This window comes from Haliaeetus leucocephalus, unplaced genomic scaffold (genome assembly GCF_000737465.1).
Source record: "Haliaeetus leucocephalus isolate CR32 unplaced genomic scaffold, Haliaeetus_leucocephalus-4.0 Scaffold577, whole genome shotgun sequence".
NCBI lineage: Eukaryota > Metazoa > Chordata > Aves > Accipitriformes > Accipitridae > Haliaeetus > Haliaeetus leucocephalus.
In genome coordinates, this window is record NW_010973013.1 from 3,055,280 (window position 1) to 3,071,533 (window position 16,254).

At 40.1% G+C, this 16,254-nt stretch overlaps 1 protein-coding gene across 1 annotated transcript in view; it reads left to right on the forward strand.

Moving 5' to 3' along the window:
- ALK (anaplastic lymphoma receptor tyrosine kinase) overlaps positions 1-16,254 on the forward strand; it is a 219,971-nt gene that overhangs the window by 136,918 nt on the left and 66,799 nt on the right. Inside the window, exons 5-6 of the mRNA XM_010577848.1 lie at positions 6,930-7,061; positions 14,983-15,114. Coding sequence (XP_010576150.1) covers positions 6,930-7,061; positions 14,983-15,114 — 264 coding nt within the window. The remainder of the gene's footprint in view (positions 1-6,929; positions 7,062-14,982; positions 15,115-16,254) is intronic.

Here is a 16,254-nt window from a genome sequence, read left to right on the forward strand (position 1 = left end):
ATGAAAAATTGGGAGCAGGGTGTGTTTTGGTTTGGGTTTTTTTTTAATCTCACAAAGATGCAAAGGTACCTGAGAGAAAAGGGAATCAAATAGCAAATGTAGTCTGATATTGAAACAGGGGCCACAAACAGCAACCAAAAGAAATGAGGTTTGGGATTTTAACAAAATTACTCTATCCCATTGCATTGTTCTAAGTCAGGATGTTCATATTTAGGGATGAAAACCTTAAAGATCTGCTGTGTGAGATGAAATTTAAAAAAAAAAAAGGTCCAATGACTGTGCATACACAGTGTTTCATAGGTATTTGGTAATGAGTATTTTCCATCTCTTTTGGCCCTTTTCAATTTTGTAGATACCACAGAATATGTAGGTACTACTGCATGCTGGAAAAATCACACTTCCTTCGTAAAATTCACTGCTGCTGTTTACTTGCTTACTATTAATTTTTGGATGTGCTGTTGGAGCTGCGTATTCATTGGTAAGCAAATCACAGGAAAAAATACATGTTACCATGTACCCTAACAAAAACAAAAAAGCAGCTAGATTTTGTGCAAGATTAATAGGGAAACGCATTATCATGTTATTTATTGTGCTCAGCAATTATTTGTTGTCTCAGGAGCTATGAAGATAAATACTAGATCCTCAGTCAACTTCCCTAATTGAAAAATGAGAAAGTGTGAAATATAGCTAACTTTCTTATTCCACATTCTTTTTTCATTATAGTTTTAAGGAAGCTATTTGTTGCTGTAAATTCAGGAAAGCTACATCACACCAACATCAACATTGGGAAGTCATTCAATCAAAAGGTAGGAAAAGTAGCTAGACCTGGTCAAAAGCATTTCGAAGAGAACACAGAGGGGCCTGGCTAGTCTAAATGCTGTATAGCTCTGCAGAAAGTTCATGCTACTGAAACATGGCAGTGAACAAGTGCCAGCTCCTCAGGTGTGCTGTGAAGCTTTCTCTGGTGTTAGCAATCATACTGGCATTAGGCAAGGCTGAAGGAGCAGATGTTTTAGAATTTGTTTACTAAGCATAACATTCCTACTTTGAAACAGCAGCAGAGAGGGAGAGCCCGTTAGAATTGAGCTGGCTGAATTATTGACATGAGTGAGTTCCAAACCAGTAAGTTTCCACTTGAATTTCCTGCCCAACATGTTATCTTTGTCTGAATTCACATGTTTTCAAATTTCTTGGGTTTATGACAATATTTAGTTATGTGTTGAAACCTCTTAAGTCAGTATTTCCAACCCAGATTTGTTTTGAAACTTTTGCTCTGTGAGAAATTTGAGCATTTTTATTTTGTGGTTAGATACATTTTGAAATGTTGACATTTTCTGTGAAATGAAAATTCTGTTTCTATGTGGCTCTAATGAGCAAGATTTCTCGCCTTTGAGTAGCTCATTGTGGGAATGCTGTGCCCTTAGCATGCAGGGCAAGGGGTGCTCCTTCAGTGGGAATTTATTTACTATCCTCTATCCTGCCTTCATCAAATGTATGGCCCTGTTCATTTTATACTGTAAATTATTCAAACTGCACTGTGAAAACAGAGTAAATAATTTCCTTACAGGTTTTTTCATGGCTCTGTTATCATAACATCTTAGTTCCTTACAAATGTTAATGAAATGAACATCACAGAGCTCTTGTGATGAGTTTATTCCCATTTTATGTATAGGAAGTGAAATAAGAAGATTAAAGCAAATTTATGTAACTGGAAAAATGGGCAAGCTTTCAGGCATATACAAACATGGGCTGCTTTTTCTGCCTGTATCAGGCAGTCTAATAAAAAGAGATCGCCGCCTCCTACAAATGTGGCTTCACTTGCATCCTTAGGCAGTGACAGCAACAGTAACAGTGCTGTTGCAAAGATTAAAGTCAGAAATTATGAAGTGTTGACTAATTTTGGCTGCCTGGTGTGAGAAACCAGGAGTCTAATCTTTTTTCAAAGCATTTTTTGAGGTCATCATGTTTTCCAAGTATCTCTCTCACTGGTGTCATTTGCAGCTGCGACCACTTGGCTTCTCTGCAGATCTCAGAACAGGTGTCCTGGGGTGAGTGCCTGGAAAATAAGGGCAGTGTAGCTTGCTGTGAAAGTTTTGATTTATGTGATCTGCCCTGTATCATGTTGGAGTTTAATGGCCATTTGCCAAGGATGGCTTCAGGTGCCTTAAACGTGAACTCGTCTTTCTCTTCTTTCACTTTCCTACCTCCTTTATTTCATACCTTCCAACTTCTGTAATGGTGAAAGCAGGGGTATTAATGACTCGTATCAATAGAAAATTTACTTTATCCTGGAATATGGCTATCCTCAGCACCAAGTGAGCCATCAGCCTTCAAATGTCTGTGCTGTTATAAGGCTGGAGGGTTGGAGGATGAAGAGTGAGGAAATGACGTGCCCATCAGAAATGGTGAGTCAAAGAAAGGTCAATAATTAGAAACTCCCCAGAATTCTCACTATCCTTTTATAGCCAGACAGCAGCTTTCCTTTGTTTCACACAACCTTTAAATCCCCCAAGTACTCTCTTTTTAAATATCTCTGAGTCAAGGCCTTGAACTCAAACCAAAGGAGGAGCAGATGAAATTGAAAAGTTAATGACAAATACTTGTGACAGATAAGCATTGTCAGTGAGGTTGCACATTCCCTGATTTTTAGCGGCATTTAGTGGAGGAACATTAGCCTGCAGCACTACCTCATCAGAAAATTTTTTTAAGAGGTGTAATTAAATGGAAGGAAAGTTTCTCTTTTTTGAGAGGTAGCACATATGGTGAAATAAGCATGGTGGATTTCCCTGGGTAGGTATTTCTCACTACGCACATGCAATTAAAAATTGAAGTTTCCCACCTTGTGTGCACACAGGGTCTTGCCCCAAGAACCATTGGAGTCAATTCAGCTGTGTCCAACCGGGCTTCTCAGGGATAGCCCAGAGAGCAGCTGCTTGTTGGTAAAATGTGCACAAGGGTGCACATTCATCCCAGGTCTTTGCAATTTCTGTTCACCTTTTTTTTGCAGAGTACAAATGACAAGGTTTTCAAACAACCACCAAGTACTGTCCTATTAAGCTCTCTTGTTTTAATGTGTGCTGAGTGGGAGGGCTTTACCTGACTCTGTTGGTCCCAAAAGCTTTCGGTAGCATTAAAAATTATGGCCTGAGAAGTTGAATGTAACACGTGAAGTTATAATTATGTTCAGCTTGATTAATCCTGCATGTTAATTAGCAGCGTAGCCAGTTTGCAAGATAAGGGATATCTTTGTGAATGCCTGTAAGAATTTTCAGTCTTACGTCCCACCTGGCGAAGTGTGGTGGCAATAAGTTGAAGGTTCCCATTTTGCAGTGATCAAACATCACAGTCTTTCTGGCCACGTTCCTCAGAGACAGATTTGCCAGAGCTTGCCAGTGCATTTTGATTTCTGTGCTGGTTAAGGGAGGAGGAAGGAGAGAAGAGGCAACCCAAGTCAGAGAAAATTTGCTGAGAAGTGAAACACATCCCCTTTGGTCCCACAGTCTGAGCTGTAAGTTGCTTACCCTGCATTAGGCTAAGCCACATGATTTTCCCCTTTCAATCCTGCTGTATGGAAACTAAGTCCAAAAGCATGGGCTGTCATTTGAGTCTGGGGTCTGGTACTGGATTTGAACACTGCCAAGGCTAGACTGTGTTCAGAAGCAGGACCTGTGAGGTACAAAGTCAGCACTTGTTCCCCAAGGAGTTGTTTGTTTCTCCTTTCAATTTAGAGTCTGAAATGCCATTTGTTTAATGTTGCTGTTTAAATAATGATTTATAAGACTCCAAGCCAGCCATGGTACAGCTTAATGACTGCTATAATTTATGGATGCCACTGGCTACATAAACACTGCTGTAAATATAAAGGATGTCTCCCACAAATTTTACTTTGATACTTATTTGATACCATCCATTTTCCTTTCCTTACACATCTTCTGTGTGTGAGTTGCAGCCACTTCACTCGGCAATCCAGGTCACTCTGGCTCACCTTGCCAGGAGTCATAGGGGCTGGGAAGTGAAAAGATCAAATGTCTTTTTTTGTTACAAAATATTTTAATTAAAAATTAAGTTTCCTTGAGCTTGGATGCAAACATCTGCATCAAGTGACCCATTAAAACGGTCATTTGTGTTTGGGCTTTTTTTGGTTATCTATTTGTTTTACTAGTTAATCATCTCCTTTATCCAATTCATTTTGCCATTGTGCACACAGTAAGCAAGCAAACAGGAGACAGGAATAAATCATGCACTGTCACAGAACCCGGCCATTCCCCAGGCTGCAGCTTTGCTATTTGTGTTCTCTAACCTATACAAGGAGCATGTATATATGTGTCTAATGCTAATCTGAGCTAATTCAAGCCCTGTCTTTGCAGAGATGAATGAGCATGCAAATCTGCTGGTTTGTTTTGGAGGGTAAGCTTCTGGAATTGCTTCATGTCTAGTTGCAACTGACATCTTTTAAATACTACAGTCAGTTGACTTCAGGAGATTTGTGCTCCGGGGCTGCAACAGAGACACCTGGGAAGACAGTAGGTGCTCTTGAATGCCTTGGTTCCATATAATTGGTGTTAATGCAGTCATGTACTTGGAAAACTGAGTGCCTTTACAAAGTTACAGTGGATTGAGTAAACAGAACAACTCCATTGCCTACAATAACCCTTCCTCTGAATCTGTGCATATTGTATCCCAGCAGCTGCTGGGATAAAACACGGACATTGCTGAAAGGACTGCGGGAAGTCTGAGTGGGACATGAGAGTTGGTAATAAACATGGGGTTCAAAACTGTCTGTGGAGAAATTCAGAGAGACAAAAGTACTTCTGAATTTGAGTAGGACTTGAAGAATTTTTAAGAGTGTCATGATGTTACTAACATCATGGAAATGCTCTGGGCCATGTCTCTTAACTTTTCTTTAGGTGGTACTTCCAGCAACATGGTGCCATACAGGTTCATTGAATACCCCTAGGAAAAGGGATCATCTACTGAGTTACCAGAGTCGCTTCTTACAGCTTTCTAGCATCCATTTGCATACTGACCTGAACCCACTGTGTCTGGCTTGTGACTTGCAAAGAGCTTTGCATCTGACATAGGGAAGGCTCTCAGTGGTGTCTCTAAAGAGTGCATTTTTGCAAGGAGCATGACAAAGCCAAGGAAGATACCTTCTCATTGCCTTAAACCCTTACCAAGGGGCCTGCAGAAATTGTCAGCAACCAGCTCTGAGTTACTTGGTCTATTCTTTCTGCAAAGCTGTCCTCTCTAGTCAGCCTTGACCCTAACTGAAGTACAAGGGCACCGTGGAGCCTGTATGTGGCAAGCCAGAATTGCTCTAAGGCAGTCAAAAAAATCGAGCTGACAATAACACAGAGCACTCTTTTCAGGAGCTGGGGTCCTTTATTAAAAAGGTTTGGCATGTATTCCCCCCACTCCTGAATTGATTTGCACCATAAAATAAGCTTGAAGAGAAATAGTGGTTGTTTTCCTACATGCTTCATTAATTTTTAGTTTTGGCAGGCAATATAAATAAAAGTATCAAGTGCACATCTAATTGAATCACCACTGATTCCCGACTCCCTGTAGTACCAGAGAACATGATATAGCTGCACTGTGTAGCAAGCACAGGTGAGTTAGGCGAACAATGGTTCACTCTGCCCAGAGACTTTGGTTTAATCTTGAGCATTTATCCCTTTAATGTAAGATAGGGCAGGAGTTGTTGCAGTGGGGAATTCACAGCACAGACCTCTTCATACTTCTAGGCTTGCCTTCTAGGAATAGTGAACTGGAAGCACATCTCTGCAGAGAGTCAGGAAGGTTTCAGCAAATTGCATCTACACCCAGATTTTTGTGGAGGGGGCTCTTGCACTTCTCAAGCTTGGCCTCCTCCATATATACTGACTGTAGGATGTTACTGAACTAATTCCTGCCTCCTCCAGGTGGCTGATCTAGAGCATATGTCTCTTAGGACAAGTCCTTTTTTTTCTTTTTTTTTTCTTTTTTTTTTTTAAGTATCTCACTTGGCTACAATCAAAGACCTCCGGGTGAGAGAATTCCTACAGTAAGGAAAATTATACCCATCAGGCTAGATGATCTCTGACTTCTCAGCTGTCAAGGGAATCAAGCGCCTCCAGAAAAGGATGGTGCTAAGGGACTACTCAAGATCATTTCTGCATGGATGATACTGGCCTCTGATTGTAATGTTCAGTGACCTCATTTCATAAGAGTTGGCTCCTTTCCACATTGCTAGCTGCCTTTTGCTGCTTAGCATAGGTAAAATGAATTAGTGATTTTTGTATCTTGGTAGATGTATTCTGCTGTGGGCTCTCTGACTCATGGGCTCTCTGACTCAAGGGGAGGGTAGTGCAGGATGCAGGAGCAGGAGTGGTTATAGAAGAGAAAGAAAACTACAAGTACAGATCAGACTGTTTTCTCTCTTGCAGAGAGAATATGACAACGTGATATATCCAAGTCATAGGTAATACATGTCAACAGGAGGGTATGATAAAAACTCATGTTCTTTCCAAACCATGCAGCCATGTTATTCCCGAGCTAGACGGAGAGGATGTCAGTCTTCAGGACTGTCAGTCTAGCAGTAACTTCACATACAATTAAAAATCTATTATGCATATTGTGGTGTTCTTGAGAAGTACCACAGAACAGGCTGCAGGATTTCAACCCTCTTTTCAAGGGTCAAAGATGCCTTCCAAGTTAAAACACCAGAAATACCTGGGGAACTGAAATTCTCTGTTAGGTAGACCATTAGCTATTTGACAAGATTAAACAGGTCAAACAAAATAAAATAATTACTTTATCAAGTAAGTATTGGATTAAGGGGATTTCACAAGGTGTTCTCCCATTCAGTTTTATCCAGGATCCTACGACCTGTTGATTGAGAGGAAGGCAATTCAATAATCTGAAGTGGTTTTTGTTTTCTTTTTCTCTAGGATCTGGTTCTGGCTCAAAAATGGCTCTGGAGGGTTCCTTCAGCTGCTGGAATGGAACAGCGATCAGGCTGGGGCAGACATGTGACTTCATCAGGGACTGCGCTGAGGGAGAAGATGAGGGAGATATATGCAGTGAGTAAATCCAAACCCCCAGGCTGCATCCTCCTTTTCCAAAAGCATTGATTGTTTTGAATTTTCATGCCTGAGACTTTAGCACAATAGACTAATTCGGTACTATCAAAAGACCAGTATCCTCTATAACACGTGCAGTTTCTCTGGATGTCTGCCTGGAGCAGAGCATTTGATATGTTCCTGTACTCGTTTGCATTAGTTCTGCAGCAGGTTCTTAAGATGCTCTTAGTGCTTCATCTCTTCCAAAGCCCTGATCAAAAATGCAAAGGAAGTATAGCCTGAATAGCTAGATGCCTTACAGAATTATGAAATGTGTAGTTTGTTAGAGCTTTTAATCAAAATGTAGCACAGCATGTGGCAGAAGGGAGAGAAAGGAGAAAACTTCTAAGATGAAAAATTAGTAGAGCTAGTAGCTTGTCTTTGACTAACTCCTGTGTCTTTGTAATTCCTTTTGTTTTCTGTCCTCTCTTGAGCAGTCAGTAGTCTAATAAAATACAGCAGAATATAGGTAGCAGCCTAATTTTTCAGAAAACTTGCTGTGTCTGAATGCTTTTTAATTGTGCTGCATAACCTAGATACTTTAGGACCTTCCTTTAACCATCTTGAAGATGCTCTGTCTCTTTTTCTATACCTCTACATGTTCTACCTCCAGCCAGTCTACAGATAGTTAGAAGTGGTAGATTGTCAGATGTATGGTTATCCACAGGGCAAATGTATCAAGATAAATAATCATTGAGAGTTCATCATTTACCAATTTAAAATGTATGCATCACAGCTGATCTAGCCTATGGACTTTTGTCGATAGAGCTGCATTGATTTGGTATGCAAAAAATGTGTTCCCTGACCAAAATACCAGTCCCAGCAAAAGCCTTTGAAATAGAAGAGACACTTAGTTTAGCTTTCATATGTGACAGCTAGAACAGGGGAGAATCTGGGTAAAGTAATTCAAACAAGCTGTGTCGATGTAGGTGATGTCTAGACAAACAGACCTGTGTTGCTTCTAGCATAAACTTAACATGAGTGACACACAACTTGTAGCAAATTCCAGTTCTTTGCTGCTAACAAAGAAATAAAGCAACATTTTATTGGTGTGGAGAACAGTGGTTTGACCTGGGATTATCTAGTAAACTAGTTAAAAGCTTGAAATTATATGCTTCTCCATCATGTTAGACATTGTTACAATATGAAATTATATTCCTTAATGACACACACTCAGTGAACATTAAATTCACTTTCGTAGGAACAGTGTCATCACTGTGGACTTGCAGCTCCTTAGAACCAATAATGCTTCGTATTAGAAGTATTGAAACCTTTTTGCCTAAGAACTTTAAAACAGAGCTCTAAGACCTCATAATGGTATTTCTATTTTGTACTACACGTTAATTAAAAAAACTAATTTTTTTTTTTAACTTCTGATAATCAGTAGGTTGAATGCATTTTCATTTCATTGGAAGCAGAGAAACATATTATTTACCATCAACTGTATTTCCAGATACACTGTTGTGTCTGTATAAATGGCTCTGCCTTGTGAGGGTAATCCTGTCTATACCAGCGGGAAGAACAGAGCTCCCAAGGTGGAGTTGCACCAATTGTGGATGCAAACTACATTACCACCATAGGATGGGGCAGGCCTAGAGGAACATGCTTACCTATTATTTTCAAACATTGGATGCACCCTTGGCTGTTGTCTTGTATCAGGAGGCTGGCTCTGCTTCTGCCCCTAGCTGCCACCCTGTATCCCATGGTGAGCCAGTTGGTAAAGTGACCAATCTCTCTGTCACATACATTATCCAGAGAGGTTGGTTTGGTTGCCTTTTTCCCCTCCATGCAGCGTTCATCTGTAGCTATTTGCATAAAGCAGTATAGCAGTTACAGTTGTGTCAGCAAAGAATGTACTGAGAATGTAAATGAGAAAATGTAAAAAGCAGAAGATACTTTGCTGCCTGTTTAGCAGAGCATCACTCCCTAGCTTGAGGAGAAGACCACATGGCTTGTATTCAGCCACAGGTACAGGGAATGAGAGTTCCTACTCCTAGCTAAAAGGCCCAAAAAGCACCATCTTCCACCCAAGCAACAAAAAAGACTGGCTTGCCTCAGCAAGAGCTTGGGTTGTGGATATGTCTGCTAATCCACTTAAAAGCCTGCTCAGTTCTGTGGCTGATTTCTCTGCTTTTGCCTCTTTACTGTGTTGAATATTGTTGGCATAAAACTTCTTACACAAAATAGAAATTATCTAATGTTTTAGATGTCAGTTACATCTGCATGACAGCCTAACATAAAACATATGTCATCTTTCAGCGTTTTAGTTGTCATTTTACTCCTGAGCAACATGGATGTTTTCATCAGCTTTTTGCAAGCATGGCAAAAAGTGATTCAGATGTATAAAGCAAAGAAGGGAGTTTCCCAAATGCTTCTGCTTACACAAAAGAGCTGTCAGAAAAAGATGTAGCCATGCTGAAAACTGAGGGAAGAGCTTTTAAAGTTACCATTAACCAAAGGCTTCTATCTTTGAGCTTCAAGGAGATGTTGGGGTTTTTTTCCTTTCACAGTCTTCTAACCGTGCAGGTACTGATTTTCTCTCTCTCTTTTTTTTTTTTTTAATTCCTATTCATTCGATTTTTGTTCCTTTCTTAGCTGAAAAAAATCTCCCTAAAGTCTGCTGTTTGTTAACATCTCTTTACTTATTAATGGCCAAGGAAATGTCACGGTGCTTGTTCTGCATGCAACCAATTAGTCTGTGTAGAGAGTGTAAAATCAGAGAGGGATGACCCCGAGAGAAAAGCTTGCTGCAGTTTGAGTCATAATCAAATATTCTTGCAGGAGCAAAAGATAGCTTCAAAGAGGCAGATGTGGAATTAGATCCAAACTGTGTTGATTTGGGATCAGACATACAGGTTTAACAGACTGATGGAAGTGCCACACTGGAAACTACTTTGCAGAAGCATACTTTGCAGACACACATTAAGACTTCAGATAGTGGTGGTCTTATGCCTTTGCTAGTAAATTCATGCTTTTATGGATTATAACTTACTGCAAAAAAAAAACCTTACTTCCTCTTATTGTAGTAATCATATATGTAATATACCTGGTATGGTACAAGATAGAGATGAAAACTCAAATTATTTACTAATGCAGATTGGCAGAGCTGTGCTTTACAAAAAGGGATAATTTGTTCCAGTAGTTTTGTACTTCTCTTTTTAGTTAACAATATCTTGGATTTTGGTTCAGTAATCTTTTGTTGCAGGGCAGCTAGACTGGGAAAAAATAAAAATTTTACTGAAAAAAAGTGCATATACTTTTGGCTAGTCTAAAATTATTTTATTTTCTGTCTCAAATTCACCAAAAAGATTCAGCCTGGGAAGATATTGGTTCATCAGTGAAAGCATGTTAGGAAAGTAAAGTATATATTTTAAAAAATAATAAATTAAAAAGAATGGAGGTGCTGCTAGTATATTTATTATCTAGAGACTGAGAACTTAAGAGGATTCACTCAGGATATGACAAACCCAGGACTGATTCTTTCTTCTGCTTAAGTGAATTTGAACCTATATTTCCTATTTCCATGCAGAGTTTCTAAGATTGTGGTCTGGAGTTCTGGTCTAGTTCAGAAGAAAATGGTTACTCAAGTCTCTCCTGGGATTGCTCTTCCACATTTTATAAATTTTACCTGGAATAAGGATTGAAAGTAATGTCCTCCATCTTTCAAATAAATCTCATAACCACTGGGTTATAGGGTAATTTTCACTCTTTGCCTCATTTAATATATAAGGATGTTAAACACATTACCAGGTGAGATAAGGAGGACTAGTATCTGATTCATGAAAGGGGTGACTCAGGCTGTGCTATGTGGTTGGAGAAGTGTATGCACACATCTGTCAAAAGACCAGATGGCAGCTAGAATAGGAACCTATAAAGTTTGAATTTGTGATAACATGAGCAAGTGACCAAAAAAGCATAGATAATTAATTCTACAGGGGCCAGTTTACTTTCCAGGCAAAAATGCATGAAGAAATCACTGGATTAATTTATATCCTAGTGATACATACAGCCCAGCAGAGTTTCCCTGCAAGCAAAATGATGAAGTAGCAACCTGTTGCCGTGCTGTGCTCTCTTAAGGTTCCTGTCTTGCATACACTAATCCTTTTGCTTCTTTCTTGATCAAAAGCTGTACTTCCAGCAACAAATTCTAACCTCTGGCAGTTCTGAACTCAGCAAAGCCTTCTGGCATTAAAGGATAACTCTTAGTTGACTGTTGAAAAATATTTTCCCTTTTTATGCTTCATTTCTGGTAGAATTTGGCTGACCAACTTTGCTAGCATAGAAGCAGCCATTGAAGCAAACTCATGTTTGAGATTCATGTGCTTCTTTAAATTGTTTGAGTAGCTGATCTATTTGGCTTCTGAGATTTCCTCCTAAATTTGGTAAAGGTCCGTATGTACTAGAGTAGTCTTTTATGCTTGTGTCCTTTATAATACGGGTCTGGAATTTCACCCAAAAGTTTAAACTGTAGTATCTGGTTGATTTGCACCTAGTTTTGAATCAAGAGCCTGCTCCATCCACTTAATGAATTATTTCAGTTGCTAATTTTGCTTGCTATTAAAGGATGAAAAATCTGGGCTAAACAAAAAAACCTTGAACTTACTTAGATTTTGCTTGAAAGGTAATTCATTCTGACGGCTTGAAAATATTTACTTAGGAACAAGTTTAACACTACAGCTTTTCTCTACTCCATCACTCAAAAGCAGAGACTCTCACATTCTTATAGTGCTCCAATCTCACTGGATTACTCTATTCTCCATCCCATATCCACAAGCTGCCTCTTAAAATTACTAAGGTCTAAATATTTTGATGTTCCTGTCACTAATGTTAATATCCAATGTGGCAGGTTTCAATAAGTGTAACTCCTGCCTCCTCATTTACTTGATTTTCTAATAAAGTCAGATTAGCATTCCTTCATCAGTGCAGTATCTGTGCTAATGTGAGTTTGAACTATAAACATTCAAAAATTGAGACGTACATATTGACAGAAAAGTGCTAGCCAAAGAGGTCTTTGTGGAGTAGCAATAGGTGGAATTGTAGGTGCTGTATGTATTCAAAGCAAGGAAGAGCAGCAGAGAAAATGCATCCAGTGCACAGGACATCTGAAAATTCATTAAAAAATTCATTTGTGGAGGAGGAATGAAATTTTCTGGGAAAGTAATAGCTTCTTATTTATGCCCTTACCTTGTTCATTGACAGTGAGCTTTTTGTGGCCTCCAGGCAGGGATTGCTACTTAGATGACTCCTCCTGCTGCTCTGACTTGTTTACATCATCCTAGATAGTGTATGGCCATGAAATGAATTCAGTTGGACACCCAGCCAAGCTGTTTCGGTAGGAATTCAGGACACATTATAATTTGTCATTTTCTTTGGATCTCAGCCTCAGGCTGTGCAATGAAATATAATCAAGTTCTGTAGAGGGGTAAAAAGGAGGCAACTCTCTGCTTAACAGCTTCACATTTAAAGACCAGGCTGAATGAATTTGGAGATTTTTAAAAGGAAAAACTTGAAAAAGCCTTAACTCCATTACAGGTTTTGATCTTTCCATAACAGATTTGGGTACTTGCGGAAAATAACAGTAAAACATGCCTCTCGCCTTCATGTCAGGTTCCAGGTTCAAATTTGGCCCTACTAAAAAGCCACAGACGTAAGATTTGTTTCAGTTTCCTCTGTGAAGTGAGTTGTGATTCACGCTCCTAGAAAATAAAATTTTTCTGGTCTAGATGCTGCAGTTGTGGTGTTCTGCAGCTGTTTCTAAGGGTAGACCAAGGAGCAGGTTCATGTGCCACTGAATGAATTGCCTGTTGAGGTGTGTGAGTCAAAGCTGAGGCCCTCTGAGCAGGTATTTAATTGACCTGCAATCTCAGCCAGGGGGTTCTGCTGATATTTCAATATCTTAAATGATCTGGATTTTGAATACTGGTGCCTCAGTGTCTGACAGCCACTTTATAGATAGAAGATTTCAGAGTGAAAAATTTTAATAATGACAACAAAATCTGAGTTCAGGGGCCTCCTCTTCTCATAGAGAAGCTAATGAAATTGCCATTGTTAGCTGACTGGCAGATTCACTTGCTTTAGGAGTTTGTAGTCTATCCTACATTTTGTAAGTGAAGAAATTTTTACTATGATTTTAACAAGCAGTTGAAAGGCTGATTTCCTGGATATGGGTTTTATAATGTGTTTGCACATGAAATTTCATTTTTATATTGCAATTTTAAACAGATTTCTTGTATCGTTTTCCTTTCTTTCAAAAAAAAAAAACCCAAACCAAAAAAACACATAACAAAAAAACCCCAAAGGTAGTTTTAGGGAAAGTTTAGGGGAACAGGGAAGGGAGAAACAAATATGGGCTAAACTGGTTTTTAGTACAGATTTGAGTACACAATGGTGTAAAAACTGTGAGAAGTCAGGAATATCATCATCCCTTTTACAGCTACACCTGTTCATCACAGCAGTTTTTCTAGTTTATTGGAAGAAGGACCACCCCCACTCAGCAAACGTGTTCAGGGGCTTTGTACTGCCAGTCCCAAGGACTGGTTAGTCTATATAGCAGGGTAAGATGACTGGTGCCTCTTCTTTATTCCTGTTGTGGCATCTCTAATGCCTAATGTAACGCTATATTAAAAGGGCACCTATTTCACCCAAACTAGCTTTGTGCTCTGCCTTTTTCCACATAAAACCCAGTTTGTGCCCTTTTATTAGTGGGAAGCCTTCTGGTACCTGGAAGAGTTGTCAGCTGCACCCTGGGTGCAGAATCTGTATTAAGGATCATTAGTGATTTACTAAAAGTGAAAATCATGTTATAGTGGTAATGATTTTACATGGCATTTTACAAGGTCCATTTTCTGCCAAGGTTACTTAATAAGTACAGACTCTGGCCTCATGTTGAAGAGGAGAAATGCAAAGGTAGAACTAGACAGCAGTAGAAATTAGGGAGGAAGCAGTGAGGGTTTATTGAGGATCATGGGAAAAAATATTTCATGAGTTTTGAAGGAAACAGGTGATTCATGGCCAAGTAGACAATGTTCATGTATGGCAATATTAAGTGTATGGCTCAGGGCAAAAGGAGCAGTACTTTGCACCCTTTGTAAGAAGAACTTGCAATGTAGGTAGAGAAGGCAATGGAAGGCATGAAGTTACCTTCTGCTTTGAATGAGATGACTATTACTTTAAAACTGGTTAATTTAAAGGCAAAAAGCTAGTGTATCTTTATTGTTTGGAGCTGGAAACTTGCCTGAAATCCTAAGCCAGTGACAGAATGAGTGGGCTTCAAAGCCTGGAAGTATGGCTTAAAATAAACTATCCTCTTTTCATCCATTCATCTCACCAAACAGATTCACAGGTACAAAAACTGAGGCACAAAAGGATTCAGTGCTTTACCTGAGATTGCATCAGTGCTCACAGAGAGGAGAGGTCGTGTTGCTGATCTGGGCTGGCTAGAGACCTAGACTGTAAGGGAGGGGAATCATGTTAGGAACTTACCCCTCTCCAAGATTCCCTTCTGTGGGGCTCCAGAAGCAGTGGTTAGGAAAGCCATCTCCAAGATGTAACCTTGAGTGGGTTTATACCTGTGAAGCTGTAGAGGCCAGGTAGTTAGGAGACCAAATAGTGTACACCAAGATGAGTCCTCTCACTCAGATTTGTCAAAGTAGGGGGGTAGTCGCTTAGTCACAGTCTGGGGGTTGTTTCCCTTGACACCACCTTCCCCACAGTCAGGCACACACATGACTACACATGAAAGGACTGAGTAGCTGTGGGGGTGCCCACATGCCCTGGGCAAACCGAGTCAGAATAGTCACTGCAGCTTCTCTGTGTGCCCAGGAGTCTCCTCCTCAGTTCACCCGGGTTCTTCTGTATGTGTGTGTGTCTTTCCCTCTTGCAGAAAAGCTTCCCTCTGGCTTTTACTGTTCGTTTGAAGAAGGGGACTGTGGCTGGATGCAGGGGTCCTCTGTGTCCCATCCTTCCCCATGGCGGATTGGAAGCCCGGAGCACAACCGTTTTCCTTCAACAGAAGGTGTGTGAGAGTAAACAGTAAGTGCAGAGAATGAACAGCAGAGAGCAAAAAAGATGTGCAAATGGTGGGAAGAGGGAATAAAACACAAGGCACGTTTTCCTGTGTACTTACGTATTCAGCCTCCACTGAAACAAAAGCCATTTTTCTACTCTAACTGCTTTGAGCAAAAGACTATCCTGCTCGCTTCCGGTCTTGAGGATACAGAGAGGTATCTCAGGTCTCCACGACTGACACCAGATACAAATCTTGACCCTTTCTAAGCAACTTCACACCGAGTGTTCATCTGCATGACCCTCCTCCATACCAGTCTGGTTTTTTTCTTTCTGATTTTCCTATTTACTTCCTCCATTTCTCTGTACTGCCTCTGTTTTTTTCCCTGCTCACATCCTAATTTTCCTTCTCTTTGTCCTATTGTCCCTTGAGTTCCACTGCTAAGTATAATTACCATATACTTGGTTCCCCTACCCAAATCCCGGTAGTTCATTTCTAATTCTTCTTGTACAAACCATTGAAGGTTTATACTTTGGGCACTGAACTACTGCTGGTTAAGTTTTGGCAAACAGGCTACCTGCCAGGATAAGCTTCTTCCTAATGCAATAATGTAAATCATTGGAGGCATTTATTGCTGAGGCACACAGCAGCTAAAGGGATACAATAATAACAGCAGAGTTAATGGTGTATAATCCCAACATTGCTTTAGAAAGTTAGAACCAGAGTTAAACAAGATTCTCTACTTTTGTGTGAACTGGTATAGGCTACAGTGCAGCTATTCTGATTTATGCCACCTGATGGTTTAGCCCACAGTATTACAGACCTCAAAGCGATGGAAGCATAGGTAAATATGAAGGCAAAGCACCAGAAAGAGGGTACTGTGGGGAGCTGGCAAGTGCTGCTGATTCATGATTTGTCTATGTTGTAGAGGCAATTTCAATGAAAGCCCAAATAACTGGGCTCCAAATAGTGGTACCCTCCTGAGCTGGAGGGCAGAGCTGAAATAGTGCAAATACACACCTTTTCATGCAGAGCTGCCAAGGAAAAACCCTAGTGTTACTACTGCCCTTGTTCCTCTTGTTACAACAAATGACTGAAGGAGCAAAGAGGCCTCCAGCTGCAGTAATATTACCCTGGTGGTATTTTGCG